The sequence below is a fragment of the Lissotriton helveticus genome, chromosome 9 (genome assembly GCF_964261635.1).
Source record: "Lissotriton helveticus chromosome 9, aLisHel1.1, whole genome shotgun sequence".
Classification (NCBI taxonomy): domain Eukaryota; kingdom Metazoa; phylum Chordata; class Amphibia; order Caudata; family Salamandridae; genus Lissotriton; species Lissotriton helveticus.
The window spans coordinates 222,828,288-222,845,007 of NC_136070.1; the positions used below are offsets into that span (position 1 = coordinate 222,828,288).

Sequence of the window (16,720 nt, forward strand, 5' to 3'; positions counted from 1 at the left end):
CATTTTTGAGGAAAAATCTTTAAAAAGTTATAGCTCTGCTCCAGAATCCTGGCAACAGGAGCTGGGAAAAAGTGCTGAGATAACTGCCACCTGTAGAGCATAATGGGAAACTGGAGGTCAAGAGGCGCTTAAAGATTCAGTGTCCTATTCTCATTGTTTTTAGTGCTGCAGGCTGTAAAACTACATTGCCATATATTTTCCCTTCTCTTCAAAAGAAGCAAAAAAGGTTAAAGGACGTTTTAAAAAGGTCACTTTTTAATTTCTTCTAATGACTCGTAGAAGCTTAAGCCATTTTTCTTCAAAAGTTTTAAATATTTCAATATAATTGACAATATAGCCTGTATTAAGGATGCAAAAACTTAACATTTGTGTCACATGTGCCCCCTGGCCTTTCCGAAGTAAGGCAAAGTAAATGTGACTTTGAAAGAACTACTCCAGGGTCCATGCCTGTGGGTGGTACTAGTCAATGCTTATGCTCATCTCATAAGACGAGGTGCTTCAGCTTATGATTTCTTGGTAAAGTTGCGTTCAATTGCTTTAAAAAAAAAAGTAAGACTTTTACTGTGGGTGGTGATTTTTGTGGAGGTCAAATATCCACTACGGCTGCCATTTAGCCATTGTTTCCTTTAGTTAGCACTCTAGTGCGCTGCTCTTCTCTTTGGATCACCACGACAGCATATTTAAATACGGCAGTGGTGTGGGCACGCTGCGGGCGTGCCACAGGCACACCTAAGGCAAGCCAGTCTGCACCCGAACAGCACCAAGGACTAGAATGCTGTGTCAGAGAGGCTTACTTAACTCTGCTGTACAATTGTGTGCCCCCCCTCCCAATACAGCTTCTTCCCTTCTGTTGAACTTAGATCAAGTTGTTACATTTCAAACGTGGTTGCATTGTAATTTTAGGATTAGTCTGACGCACTGTGTGGTAGTCGCAACTCCGGTAGCTCAATCTGTATATATCAAGGGGAATTCTACCAAGGGTGGTAGCAGTTTAAATTTTCTTAACCTTAATTGCCAGTAAAGCACCATTTGGAGCTTATTGATTTTCTCATTTACCACAAGCCAGATGCAGTTGTTTTGACCAAAACTTGGCTTAATTCAGCCTCAGGGCCTGATGTGATAATGGCACTGCCCCTTCCTACCGGATCCAGAGACTGGATTGGGAAAATAAAAAAGGTGGCTGGATAGCTACTGTTTTTAAAGCATAATATGGATGCTCAATTAATAAATTAGTAATTCCTGGTTGTGAAGCGTAGATTTTTTCCTTATCAATAACTGAAAGTTCATTTTGTGTGGAACCCTTATGTACCAACATCCAGGCAATGTAACCAACTGGAGTTTGAGTATTGCTGAAGCCCTTGCACCTTATATTATGAAATTCATCAATGTTATTATTATGGGTGATTTTAACATTCATTTTGATGATTTGGCCTGCAAATATCTGTGATAGAGGATTTCGAGGCACTTGTTATGCAATTGGTTACAAAACATTAATTAGACCCGTTTTTTTCAAACCTTAGTAATATTCATTCCTACTCTCCCCTTCCTTTGCCTTGGACAGACCATTTAGTGGTCCCGTTCGTCATCCAGATTCTGTCTGGGGCTCAAACTTGGGTTGGCCAGACAAATTCCAGCGGGAGGAACTGGTCGAAGCTGCTATCTTGGAGCTTAATTCATTACTTGAAGCACATTGCCCCACACTAAGCAATGTAGTGCAAGTTGACACGGATAGCCTTGACTTGTGGATTAGATCCACTGTAGATGCCTTGGTTCCCACTACGAGTAGGAAACAACACAGAATTCTCCCCCCGGCCCATGATATAATGATGTCCTCCATCAGTTGATAAAAAAAATGCAAAGGCCTGGAAAGAACTGTTCGAAGGAAGGGGGTGCGCCCTAATACTCCAACCGCATCTGGGTGAAGAAAAACTAATAATACAAAAAATTATGCTGGAATGGATCTGGAAAGAACATGGAGCAAAGCATACAATCAGGAGGACAAACATATTTACAAGATGATTTACAGAAAGGGTCTAGGATATAGAACCGCACTTATATATATATTATGGGAGATTTTGTAACCATGTGGTGCGTTGATCAAAGGAAACAGGACCCTTTTCGTTTCCTATGTCGTGAAAAACTTTCCACAACAGACAATTACAAAAAATGATTTGATCCGCACACACAAGAAATCAGTTCCACCATGTGAAATAGTTCGCACAATTCTTTATTCTTTGAGCCTTTATTTTCTTCTCTTCACAGTAGCCAACGCTTTTCGTCCTATTGAAGGACTTCTTCAGGGCTACAAGACATAGACAATATACAGAAATGTAAAAACTTATAATATGTAATTTGCATATAACCTTAATTATTCACACACTATATATACATATCCATAGCTCCTCTATTTACATATTTGTTCTCTGAGCAAATCAATTAATCAATTGTGAGGCCATGACCTTTCTATAAACTCAACTTAAGAATTAATTTTTCATTGTGAAATGGTACTCCAACAATTCATTTTTACAATGTTAAGTTAGCTCACACATGATTCATATCTCTGCGACGAATAACTGTCCAAAAACTCTTTTTAGAGTTCTTAAGAATATGTCTGCCCAGAACTCTACAGCCTCTGCTACCCTGCTTACCCAAGGGCAATGTGATGATATTGTTAACTTTTTCCTAAAGAAAATAGAGGATATTCAAGCCACTTTTTCTGATACATCTAGTGCCTGTGTAGATGAACATTTGCCACCTGTGTCAGATGGACTGAACACTTTTGCCCCAACAGAGGTGTTTTCGTTCATCTCCTTGTTGTCTGCCATTAGGTCTGGCTCCCCTGCTATATTTATTAATTTGGCCTTGTTTACTATGGTACCTTTTACCCAGTTTTTGAATGCTTTCCTAGTGGAAGGCAGGGTGCCTTTAAGAGGGCCTTAGTTACGACCCTACTGAAAAAGAGCAATATTGACCCTCGTTTGTGGTCAAATTAAAGGCCAATTTCTATTTTACCTACTTTAGCTAAGGTGCTCCAATGTACATCCTAAGTGGAGCAGAAAGGGATCTTGCCTCTATCGCAATCAGGAGTCAGGGCGGGTTACAGCAATGAATCCGCTTTTCTTGGTGTCATGGAATATCTGTGCCGCCAATTAGATTCTGGCAGTTCAGTCGGACTGATTCTATTAGATTTCAGTGCAGCATTCGACACTGTGAAACATTCACTTTGCTGTGTCGTCTGGAAGGAATGGACGTGCAGGGTACTGCCCTGGCTTAGCTTAGATCTTTCCCGTATAATTGCACCTTTCAGGTGCATTCACATCCATAAAGGTCGAAATCCTATCTGTTATCCTCCGGGGTGTCTCCGGGCTCTACGCGGAGTCCTCTCCTGTTCAATCTATATGTCAAGGCTCTTGCTGACATTGTGGAGCTCCATGGGTTGACTCTTTTCTTAATATGCCAATGATACGCAAATTGTGTCCTTACCTACTAAGGACAACCGAAACGCGGAAGATCTTAGCACCTACTTGACCCAAGTTTCGACTTGGATGAACATCTGTTAGCCGAAACTTGATTAGGATCGATGACTGATGACAACAGCGCACTGGGCTGAGCACGGGGCTGAGCCGGGACTGTAGCCTGTATCGATGCAATCATCAATGCATGTGGTTTTATTTTGCTAATTCTTTAAGGAGCTAAGGAAACAATGGGTAATACCTATATTAAAAATGTTGGGTTTGCGGCAATGTCCCCCAGCATTCCTCGCATTACAACTTTTGGAAGCAGAGTGTTTTGCAAAAAATATAGCCCAATTTCTGAAGCTCTGCATTAGACACAGGATAAATTTACAATAGGATTGGTGCTGTATATTCTGTGTAAGAACACAGTTGTGGTCGTTTTTGGCACTTCAATGATGTATCTGATGTCCTTTAATATTGAGCGGGTATTCCGGAATTTTATATTGTTGATATGTATCTTCATTGATTGAATTTGTAAACTTTTTAACTATTTATTGCTAGTAGAGGATGACATTTTAACTAATTTTATCAGTTTTATTAAACATTGTACTTTCATGGTTTTTGTATTCTCATGAAAACCGAATAAAGGAATTGAATTGATTAGGACAAAACAGAGGTTCTATTAGTAGGCAACCATCCACTTCTCTGGGGTCCCATTGTTGGCTCAACCCCCTCTCCAATGCAGGTGTTCAAAAGTCTGGGAGAATGAATTGATGATAAACTATCCAGGAGTCTCCAGATTTATAAATGAGGTGCCACATGCTTTGGTATCCTTAATTGGCTGAAGAAACCTTTGGCATGTCTGCCGGCTTTAACCCAACAAAAGGTGGTTCAGACTATAGTGATATCCAGAATGGATTACAGAAACGTTCTATATCGGGATGTGGCTACATTTCTGCTCGAGTTAACAGATTAAGCACTCTTGTTTGATGAGGAGGCCAGTGCTGGGAAACCTGACAAGATAGCCATGCGCTTTACAAGTCACTTTAACAGAACATTAACATAACATGATTTCAGTAGAGATTCTGAGAGAGAACTAGGATTACAGGTAAGAAACCATTCCTTCTTCAGGTAGAAACAAGAAACGAAGGCAAGAAACCTCATTTACAGAATTTATGTGGCCTGAAAAGAGAAGATGGTTTCAGTAACAAAAAATAAAGTTGATCTCCACAAAATGGCTGTTTCATACATATATGAATGTGCATTTTCAGAGCAAGAAGACTGGATGGTGAAAGAGATACAAAACGAATACTAAAATCTATGCAGTTTCCGGGATATGTTTCACTTGTTAAGTAACTGACAATTATTCTTTTTTTTCTTTTTAGTCATGTTCACCTGGGAGTAAGAAAATGCACAGCTCAGCACTTATCAGAAGTTGTAGCACGGATGGGGCCAGGGCGAATATTGTCTGGAATTAAGGACGTGACAGATCGGATTTTACCTGCCATAGCAAGATTTGCTCAAGACGGCTCACAGGAAACCAGGTTAATCAATACTCATTTACGTACTTTCAGTTTGCTTTTGTTTCCATAATGACTTTTAGAAGAGTACTCTTGAGTAAAAGAAATGTCTCAAGAAATATTAGACATATTAGATGTTTAATCGTATTCTACTTTTCCTCGAAATCTAACCTTATGGCAGATCAGTGGTGGGTCCTCTGCTAAGGCGGAAAAGCGTCGCCCAATGCTTATAGCAGTGCAAAGAAGAAAAAATCAAATGATACCAACACAATGTTATCATTTTATTTTTCACGCTGAAGCAGGGTTTGGGGCGGGCTTGTCTGTCTACGCAGCCAGCAGGGGTGGACGAAATATGTGCACCAAGTGCGCATGATGCTTTGGCCGGCCCTACTGGGCTGGCCAGTCATGCGCATTTAGCATATTCCCCCCTAGGCTGTAATGCACAGCCTGGTGGAGACCGTGCACAGGCTCCCACTGCTTGTCTGAGCTCTGAACCACGGTGCTCAGACCATTCACAACGCTGCATTGCAGCATTGTGATTGGCGTAGAGGAGCCTGTTTGTGCTTCCTGTTCTGGCCGGACCAAGCAGACGAAGATGATGGAGGAGAGTTGGCGGCTTTTTAAGTTAAGTGGTTTATGTTTTTTAACTCCCTTCCCCCCCGCCCCAGAGAATAGATTCCAATTGAATTGAATTTGGCTTTGCAATGATAAAATCTAGGGTTAGTCATTTGTGCTGGCCTGTCACCGAACTGAGTCAGGTTAAGGTCAGCATGGAAGGTTTTGAAGCTGTTAATTGCAGCAGGATTATTTAGGGCATGCCAGTGGAGGTTTAAGTCTCTGAGGAAGATTTGAGTACATTGATGTCCATTGTTCGTTACAATGGTTTCTATGATCTGTTCTATGACAACCTGATTGTCTCCGTGATGGTGGTAGATTGTGTGTAGTTTGCAAAGTAGGTTGTTGTTGCAAGAGCTATCGAGACTAAAGAGTTCACTGATTTTACATATTTGTCAGCTTACTTTGATTCAATTGATTTGTGGTGTACGGGAATTGAGGATTGAAGACAGAACCCAGACAAATGAGGGTGCAAAGGTAGATACACAGGTAACTAGTACTGTATGGTGTCCATTAGGCAACTTATGCTGTAGGAGGAAGTGGAGTTCTAACAGATTAAGGTGGGGGAGACGGCATGGTGAGTAAATGCTACAGTGGAATGATGATGTGATTCTTAGAGGTGCAAAGTAGTAAAAGAGGTAATGAATTACTGACAGATTGGAGATAGTCAACCCATCCCTTCCTGATACAATTTCACACACCTGCTTAGTAAAGCAGCCAGGATCAAGACGACAAAGATGAGCCAAAAGAAAATAGTTAAACTCCACAAAAACAGTTGGTTAGCTCCAGTTTGGCGCAGCAGTCCATTGCTGCCCTTCATTCAGCCTGATAAAGGGCCTGGGCAGATTTGCAGTGTCTTGCCTTGCCATGGAGATGTCAATGCCCACAAACGTACATCTCTGGGACCACCCACTTCTTCGGCATTACCTAGCATAGTGATGCAGGCTGGCCAATCAATCGAGCACTCTGTTATCCTAAAAAGCATGGAGAAAATCTTGGCCCAGTAGCAAGCGATGCTGGGGCACTCACAAACAATGTGGAAGAAGCGGCAGTCGTCATTAGCACATCTAGGGCAGGCAGACCCAGATAGTGCACCTATTTGTTCAAGACACTGGGGAGTGAGGTAAGATAATCGGCGCTATTTCAGCATGATGAGGCACAAGGAGATGACTAATTCCCATGGGGCCATCTTTGCACTCTCATCTAAGGGGAATCGTTCATTTGGAGTTTTAAATTGGTCTGGCGGCATTGGGTATTGGGGATTGTTAAGAGGCTGAAATGTCTCCATGACCCAACGGGCCAAGAGTGACTTTGGGCTCCAGGGGGATCTATTCCTGTAGGTTGGTCAAAGTAGGATGGTAAACTGTCAGGGTGTGGCATAATTGTAAGTATTAATAAAATTGGGACTTGTGAACCGCAAAGTCTGTCTGTAGCTCCATAAAGGATTTAATCTGTGAACCATTTCATACATCCCCTGCTTGGAGATGCTGAGAAGATTCCACCGATCACAGCCCTCCAATCAGGCCATTTGTAGAAGCCAGGGGCCATGCCATAAGAGTCTCCTGTATGGGTGTATGCTCCCAGCGAAGCCATCGGAGGGCTGACTGCCAACACAGGAAGGCACTCGTGTTACTTCAAAGAGTGTCTAACATTGCCAAAATTGTATCTTTATGATCATTTCTTTTTCCCAGAATCCACATTAGACCAAAACATTGGCCTAAGGTATATAGTTACATAGACCTCTTTCAGTCTTTGTGATATCACCAAATCAGCCGTAAACTGTATGATATATAGTATTCTGTGAAAGTAGACACTTTGTGTATGTTTTGTACTGGTGATTATGAACATAGATTCTTTGGTAACATTTCTTGAAGAAAAGTAGTGGTTAACTAGCTGGTCATGTGTTCCAGAACCTGGTTGCCACTTATTTACAATGTATCACATATTTCTTACATTTGAGAGTAAATCCATCACTGTTACAGGTGAATATTCATATTTAATTTGCCTGTAATCCTTTTGGAATTTTCTCAACAACATAGGCCTTCCTCTCCAAGACAACATGAATGGCTTTACATCTGCTTCTGTGATAAAGTAGTGAACATAGGATAACTATGTATATGGTGAAAAAAAGACGTATTAGGAAGTCAGCAAAACAATAATTCAATTTTTGTTAAAAATTTTAAGTTCTTTGTGATTATTTAAATACATTTCTATATTTTAGGTACTATGGTCGAAAGATGCTGTTCCTTTTGATGTCTCACCCGGACTTTGATAAAATGCTTGAAAAGTATGTGCCGCCAAAAGATTTGCCCCATATCAAGGAATTAGCCAATAATCTACGCCAAAAGGTAATGAAACCATTGTTTTATTTTCTTTCAACAAATTTTCCACATGTCTCGCCTTTTCTTTTCCTTAAAGACTAAGACCATTTAACTTCAATTATGTGCATGTATAGTTTGTTTATTTTAATACTCTGTAATTTGCCTGCCTAAATGTAATTTACAAGCTGCCAGGTACATGCATGTTCTCTTCTGAAAAAACTAGAGATCATATTACCCCTGTCATTTTTCTAATCATTGACTTAGTTATTTATTGTGATGTCCTGATTTGAAAAATAGAAATCTCTATTCAGTGCAAGAAACATGCTGTGTTGAATAGCCTGATACAAAAACAAGTCTATGCAGTTAAGTGTTGTTTAACTCAAAAGTATAATCGCATGATTTATTAGTGGAATTTGGCACTTTAAAATATGCAACCATTCATGATTTGTGATGTTGCTATATCATTTTCTCACTACTTTAGTTTAAACAAGTTTGACAAATTTCTTGGGGATTAAACATAGTTCTTCCAGATCATGTGTGTTTTGTCTTTTTAAGTGATAGTTTTTGGTAGCTGCTAAAACTATCAGCTGTGTTTGCTCGACAGCTTTCATTGCAAGGACAGCGAGTCTGTTTTTATTTTGTATTCATTTTAGGTGATGTGTGTACCTGCTTTATTTGCCTAGTACATTTTGTGTTTTGCTTTAGAAGCAGCCTTCAAGGGTGATGAGCTCATGGCCAATACGTGTGTATGAATTTTCATGTATTAGGTATTCAATCTGCCTTCCAATTTGCACATATATTTGTACGTAGATTCTGAATAGCAAGTTTCTCATATACAATTTTCACTTCTTGATGCCTTATTTCTGCAAACTTAGTTTTCTATGCAAGTCTTTTTAGGAAGACTGATTTTGCTCTGTAATATATATGTCAGTGTTGGGGTTTTGGTCTTTGTAATAGTTTAGTTTATCAGTTGGTGTCAAGTGGCATACTACATTAACCACTACCGGTCTTTCTTATTTACCAGCCATTTGACTCAACATTTTCTTTGCTCAATTTTAGGTTCTTATCTTTTATTCCTCTTGGTTAGAAATGGGATTTCTGATTGCCTAGGGCATGCGCCTAAGCCAGGCAGAACCCACCACTCTAGTCAGGGCAAGGGAGTTGTGGAAATGTACCAAAAAATTAGCACACTGGTGCATGGTCACCCTCTCGTCCACGGGTTCCGAAGACTAACAAAAAGAGATCGCCACTGGAGTTGAAATAAAATAACAAGTTTATTAGTCAGTCATGAGTGGGTCCACATCCACACAACACTCTCAAGTGTTTCAGGAGGTAGTACACTGAACTCACTGACCATCGTCTTTATATGCTCTTTTTCTGCACTGTAAGCATGTGGACAGAAATGGAAGGAACAAGTTTACAAATAGCTAACAGCAAACAAGGGCAGATGGATAACCACTTGGTCAGCAAATAGGGAGGGGGAGCAGAAATGCTTATGGCAGCAGTAAACAGTCAACAGATAACATCTAAGACCAGGTGCATTGGCAGCCACAAACCCCCAGCACGTACATTGTTTAGCCATGTCAGGAGGTCAACTAAAATAGATGACACAAGCAGAGTGAAAAGGCAAACAGCAGAGTATGAACGGATTACGAAGGAAACTAAATGGACACCACAGTCAAAATGGCTGTAGCTTATGCTAAGTAAAATATTACATGTTTCCACAGTTACACACTGAACATAACCCCTGCCCACCCCCTTGGTAGCTTGGAAGAGCAGATAGGCTTATCCCAGAGGCAATGCGTAAAGCTTTTGCGCAACACTCTCACACAGCAGCGACACACTTGGCACACCACAAAAGAAACTCCACACAAGCTAATATAAAAATAGCATTTGTATTATCCATAAAAACACACATTAGAACACAATCATATATATATATATATATATATATATATATATATATATATATATATATATATATATATATATATTAAAGTACAACAAAAGCCCGAAAGCAATGAGGGCGCACACAACAGTGGATGTAAACCTCACGGTTTTATTTTTCAAACGGAAAGCCAGCTTCTTCATTCCGGTTCTGTTACTTCATCTCGCCTTCGCCTGACGCGTTTCGAGGTAGGTTCCTCTTAATCATAGGCAGCTCGTGTTGTGGCAGTTCAGAGGGCTCTGATTGTCTGCATTCGTTTGTACTGCCCCCAGTGGGCCACGCCCAACACGTGTCTTCATTTATGCAGACTGGGACTTGTAGTCCTAAGAGCTAAAATTTCTCCTTTGTAGGTTCTGAAACAGTCACATATTTACCGCAATTATTTTCCCTGGTGGGCCTCCGAATGGAACACTGTACACATTAATCCCATCCACTGTTCTGTCATAGGCGCATAAGTTACCCCCAGCAGGGGGATATATATATATAGCAGGAGGATATATATATATCACTGTGCCGCTAGGTACTTGTCATGATTTCAAAGGGATTACATAATTCACTTTGGCAATTTGGGCACCTGTCATAACAACAGTTAGGGCGACCAGTAACGACTGGTAATATGGCACTTAGCACAAAGCATTAGGGATTAGCAGCCACCATAGTAAACACTTGCAGCCTGCACATATTATCAACACATCCCCTCACTGTACAAGGGGCAATGTAATACCTAAAACATAATCATATCAGGGCATAGCGCCTATAACTTGCCAGAAGGCAACATCACCTTATGAGGCTGTAATCCTCCACTCAGTGTGGAGTACAGAAGTCTCCCCTCTCCCTTAGGGAATTGTGGTAATGTACTAGGGGCCCCGTCCTGGGCTCGCCCAGCAACGCCCTTTTCAAAAGTGAGGGCTCAGGCAAATGTTGCCGGCCCTGCCCTTATCCAGAGCAAGGCCATATTCTCTTCAAGAGAATGCCCTTGAGGGCGGGGAGACCTCACGTGGTCCCCCCGCGACAGTGACTCTTGTAATGGCAGCTGCCCATTGCCACACAGGGCAGCTGCTCTGCTCGGTAAGTAGGGTGATGTAAGCGCGGCTCCTCGCCTGGCCTCTTACCGGTCCCGCTGCCGCAAACAGACTGCCCCGCTCTCTAAGGGAGTCTGACTCACCCTGGACTCCCACGGGGTCGACCAGCTGGGCCACTGTGACGGTTCTGACTCTGGAGCTCTCGGTGGGCTCCCGCTGTCACCACGCTGCCGGACGACTCCGGCCCCACCCACAACCAGGCCTCACCTCCGCCTGACTACCGGCGGTTCATCACATCCCTAAATACTAAACTCAATGGGACTAAAAGTATTTGCTTCCGAAATCCATTGCCCTATGTATGGCAAACTCTTAGTACCTTCTAAGCCGCTATGCTCTTGATCACCTTCAATAAGCTCTTCACTGATATTAATAATGGTTTGTACTCCAATCTTGAAGGGACAGTTTAGGTTCTTTAGGTACTGTGATTCACCACTGTCATCCTGTGCAGCCACACTTGGATATACTCCACTGACGCTGACCTCTCGTTAGTCCATGGTTCCTATCACAACCCTCGATAAGCTTGCCAGTGTCCCAAAGTCTTTTCCCATTTCTTCTGACAGGCTTTGTTGTGGTAATAGCACGTTCTGCCAACCAGCACCAGTCTAGATCCACCTTCCATTCATCAACTTTTGGCAGGGTACGGGCACTCCAGCTCCTAGCTAAATTACTTTTGGCTACCACTGCCGCTAACGGCAGACAGATCCCTGTATGTCTCGGTCATGCCACCTCTCCTGGGATCAGTGACAGGAACCATTTCAGCTTTAAGAGGGCCGCTACCTCTGCTACTTGCGCCATGATTCTACCTATTTTACTCCAGTATATCTGTGTCTGTGTTCATTCCCATATCAGGTGGTAGAACGTTCCCTCCTGGCCCCAACCCCTGTGGCATAGTGATGATTCTAACCTACCCAAGCAGGGCAGAATCCCCTGAAGCAGTAAGTACGATGGAAGACCTTTAACTAAACTTAACTAAAGGAAGAGGTGTGGCGCCGCGGCTAGGGCGACTGACTCTGGAATCTGGGGATCATGATTCGATCCCCGGCACCTGCAGCAGATTAGCCCAGCACCATGTCACTGTGGGCAATAGCTTGCTTAATCTTCCCGACGGCCCCCAGCGCCTAGAGACACTTACGGGTGATTGTGCGCTTTACAAAAATGTGGATTATTATTAACTGGATTAATCTGAAATTGGATCTTAATTGCCACCTATCTAGGTCCCTGCATGGCTGCCCTCCAATCCTCATCGTCTATCAGTCCGACATCTCCGGCCCACGCGACTCTCAGTGCTACTAAGGGGTCTGGCACATTATTCAGTAGCTTTTTATATACCAGCGATATCGCTTTCTCCTCTAAGGGTCTGTCAGGAGTCTATCATCCGGGGGGCGGCGGCTTTTGCTAGTGCTTCACCGTCCCGGGCATAACCCTGTATAGCATGGCCCAACTGCACGTACCGTAGCCAGGGGCGGATTGGCACTGCGGGCATTCTGGAATCGGCCGAAGGGCCGTTGTCTCAGTGCCCTCTGTGGGCCGTTTTTTTTCTCCCCTTTCCCAGTTCACAGAGAGTGCTCTCTGCTCTCTGTGGACTGGGAAAGGGGTGAAAAAAGGCCCACAGAGGGCACGGAGACAGAGACAGAAATGAAAGCGCTTCACTGTGCGCCATATAGTGATTATTAGCTGTGGCCTCTACTTCACCCCCTGCCCCTGCAAAGCAATCACGCCAAGGGTGGGCTGGGCTGGGGTGATTGTTTGCGAAAATCGGCCTCCCTGGGGGCCAGGTGTTGCTCAGGCCTTGAGCCATTTTCACCTCGGCCCCCCTGGGGCCCACGCACCGCTTTACACCTCACCCACAGCCCCTCAGATTCAGGGCATAGTCGGTGAGGAAGAATGGGTCTGGCTGTGGGGGCCAGGTGATGTTTTGAACTGGCACCATCTTCACCTTAGCCCCCCCTGGCTACCGTGGATGATCCAGCAGCTGTGCTTTGCGCTCCCCTGCCAGGATATTGCCCTGGGGCCTGGAGGGCTGATTATTTTACTAATTGCAGGGGCCATACTGCTGTTCATGTGCTCCTGAGCTAAAGGTCTGAGGAGGGCTGAGTAGGTTAGTACTAGCAGGGGCTTCCCTTCGTTTCAGGTGCTCCTGCACTGGAGGGCTCAAATAATTTTGTGACAGAAAGGGGCCTTGCTGGTTTTTTAGTCGCTCAGCATGTAGGCCATTGTCACCTTGGGCCTGTATCCTGCACAAGAACAGTATCCTCCCACTTTCATTCCTTGTCTGTGCATAGGCATATGTGGCCTGATGCCAGAGTTGCAGAGATGGGGATTCAAGTTTGAATCCCAGCGTCTGCTCAACAGCCTGTGATCTGGGCAGATCACTTCATCGCCCAGGCCCTTAAATAAAAAATCGCCCAGGCCCTTAAATAAAAAATCGGATCATGTGTACTGTAATTGGTACTCATGAATAGAACTCAAATAGCCTTTGTCTTGGGCTGAATTTACACTATATAAAACTGTCAAATGGTAAAACAACTATAAAAAATAACCATTTGTTCATGCTTTATGATTCTGCAAAGGGACCATGATAATTAAAGAGGACACTTTATAAAAACATGTCCATATTTTTAACACAGCTTTTCCGATACAAAATGTCCATTTAATTCCCCTTAGTGCTTCACTGTCTGGTTTTCTTATGTTGTGGAGGCTGCGCTCTGACACCTAAGTCATTTGGCACCTCTTGTTGAGTGCACCATTCTACTTCTATGTTCTTTTTGTTATTCTGGGAGAGTCTAAGCTTGCCCTAAGATAACATTTCATAGTATTCATAATTTCCAGTGACTCCCTCCTCAATGGGGGATCTTGTTGGCTGATGTTTGTGGTAGGTGGTTAAGAAAGAGTATCCAACGACATTGTGCAGGGCGTTAAGACTGCAAGTAAGTATTCAGTTATCTGAACTGCAGTGCTCATAGTCTTTACCAATGTTACTTGCTCTGTAAGCTTTAAAAGGTTTAATTTACTAAATATTTCTCTACAAATTAGACCTCAAAAGGTAACTAAATGGTGTTTCATGAAAGGGCACGCCTCTTGAATGTGGGCCACGCCCCTTAAATGGAGGTCACGCCCCCTTAATGTGGGCCACTTTTTTCGTCAGTGCCCGGGCCAAATTGTGATCCCAATCCGACCCTGACCGTAGCCATTCAACCTGTCTTAGTTTGTACTCTCTTTAGAGAATATCAAACTGCACAAACGCCTGGTGCCTCCATGTATCGCCGAGTTTTTCCAGCCCCAACAATTCCCATTTCCTGAAGCCCTTTAGTCTGCCTATCTCCTCTAGTTGGTGGTTCCCTCACAATGGGTGCATTGCCGTCAGCTTTACCCATCCTAAATATTTCAATGTCTCTCCCCAGGCTTTAACCACGATCTGTTTGTGTGTATCTGTAGGTCCATATACACTCTTTTAAAGTATAGTAACTGGGCACAGCCTCTGGCCTCCATATAAACTATGTCCACTTTACCGGCAGGCTCCGTCCTGTCCCCAAACATCCAGTCATTCATCGTGGTCAGCTCAGCAGCCCAGTAATTCAGCTTTGCCTTTAATATATCGCAAGTCCTCCCTCATAGACGCCTCTTTGTAATTTGTGTAGGGCTATCCGTGCCGCCCCTCCTGTCCAAAGGAGGGATTGCAGTTCAGTCTCGACCGCTCCGAAGAACATCAGCGGATCTGGGTAAGGGGTGTTTTACAGGACATAGAGCAACCGGGGAAATGTCCTTTAAATAGAGCAGCCCTGCCCATTAGTGTTAGTGGCAATGTTTTCCACCTCTTGGCACCCCTTTTAAATCTACCTAATTGTGGAAAGTGGTTTCTTTCGTAGAACTGTTGGGGGTCCCTTGTAATATTTATCCCTAAGTATTTAAATTCATCCATTTACAGTGGGGCTACACATCTTGACGTGAGACTTGGTGTCCCTCCCACTAATGGGGACAATAAGGACTTGGTCCAATTGATACAATAGCCCGAGAAGTCTCTGAATATGCAAAAGATTTGCAGGATCCTGTCAATGGATTGCCTCGGGCGCTGAACATACAGAAGTATATCATCGGCATACAGGGAAATATGCTGTTATCGCTCTTCCCCCACCGGGATACCCCAAATCAGAGGGTCCAGGCGAACCCACACCGCTAACGGTTCCAGTGCCAACTTAAACAATATCGGGGATAGGGGCCATCCCTGTCTTGTTCCTTTTTGCAGGGTAAACTCTGGGTACACCGCAGCATTAGCTCTCACTCTAGCCAATGGTTTCTCATACAGCAGTTTTACCCAGCTAATGAATGCTGGTCCAATTCCCATACATGTCAAGACCGCCCACAGGTAATAACACTCTACGATATCAAATACCATGCTGGCGTCTAGGGACAAGAGCACTGCAGGGGGAGAGCGGTCCCGCCTCGTCACATGCTGGACTCCGAACAGTCTGAGCAGATTAGGGCTGGTATTTCTGTGCGGTATGAAACCCACTTGGTCTGATTGTACCAGGGAGCTAATCGGCGTCCTCAGGCGCGTTGCCAATACCTTCGCAAGAACCTTTACTTCGAAGTTCAATAAAGATAACGGCCTGTTTGTCCCACAGTTCCATGGTGGCTTGCCTTCTTTGTGTATCAATGTGATCAATGCCAGGCGTTGGTCCCTAGGCAAGATCTCGTACTGACGCGCCTCTTGGTACATTGTAAGGAGGTGTGGAGTTATCATATCAAGTAAACATTTAAATAGTTCAGGCTGGGGGCCATTTGGCCCTGTCGCCTTCCCTGATTGTATGGCTCGGGCTGCAGTATTTATTTCCTCTACTATCAAGTCGCCGCCCAACCCCTTCCACTTCTCAGTTGTCAAACATGGTAGGCTAATATCTCTAAGTTATTATGTGCAGTCCTGTTCTGTGTGTCCGGAGGTGGAGGTGTAGAGACTCTCATAGTAAGAGGCAAATGCCTCCGCAATCTCGTGTCCGGTTGTGCTTCTTTATCCTGATATGTTTATTATCTCTGGGACCCACCTCCTCAGGGAATCCCGCTTATCTAGCCAAGCGTCGACTGGCTTTATCTCCAATTTCATCGATTTTATCTCTAGTGGCCCTATCTTGCAACTTAGCACTTTCCTCCGATAGCTCCCTTCGGCCTTTTTGGCAAAGGCGATTAATTGTCCCCCCAGCATTAACTCCTTCCCTCCCTACCTGTGCTTGTAGCTCTTTGATTTATTTCTCCAGGGCCGATTTATGAATTCGCGCAGAAATCTTTTTTGAAAAATTACTCTTTAAGACCAATTCCTAAAATCCAGTCCAAGGGAAGGTTCCCTACATGGCTCTGCAAGTGTGCACCTCCTACTCTGAATAACCCAAAATGTGAGCCTCTGGTATTTTTGACCCGTTTTTGGCCTTGACGTGCACAGCACCATGATCATGTTTAGGGCTGCTATTGTGATGCATTGCAATCCAGAACGGTCGGGTCCAGAGTAGCACACCATGTGCACTTTCCATTTCAAGCGCGACCACTGTCTGCTCACTGGATGTCCATAAGTTAACAATTGCTGCAGTGCTCAATTGTAAGCTGGAGGGCAAGCCTTTTTTCTGCTACTGGTTGGGGGCAAGTGGTTCATGCCTGTGTCTGTTAAGTCTTTGACAACGAGGTACTTGGTTGCTTCGAGTGTGCCTGGGTACCACATCTGCTTACGGGGCAGCATGTGCATAGCAGGATGTATTGAGATTGTGTGTGTGTGGGGGGAGGGAGGGGGGTTCGC

The 16,720-nt window shown here is 43.8% G+C and overlaps 1 protein-coding gene across 1 annotated transcript in view; it reads left to right on the plus strand.

Annotated features, from left to right (window-relative positions):
- The window catches only part of TOGARAM1 (TOG array regulator of axonemal microtubules 1), a 778,500-nt gene that overhangs the window by 573,704 nt on the left and 188,076 nt on the right, over positions 1 to 16,720 (plus strand). Inside the window, exons 16-17 of the mRNA XM_078659754.1 lie at positions 4,841 to 4,999; positions 7,812 to 7,938. Of these exons, the coding sequence (XP_078515880.1) occupies positions 4,841 to 4,999; positions 7,812 to 7,938 (286 nt within the window). The remainder of the gene's footprint in view (positions 1 to 4,840; positions 5,000 to 7,811; positions 7,939 to 16,720) is intronic.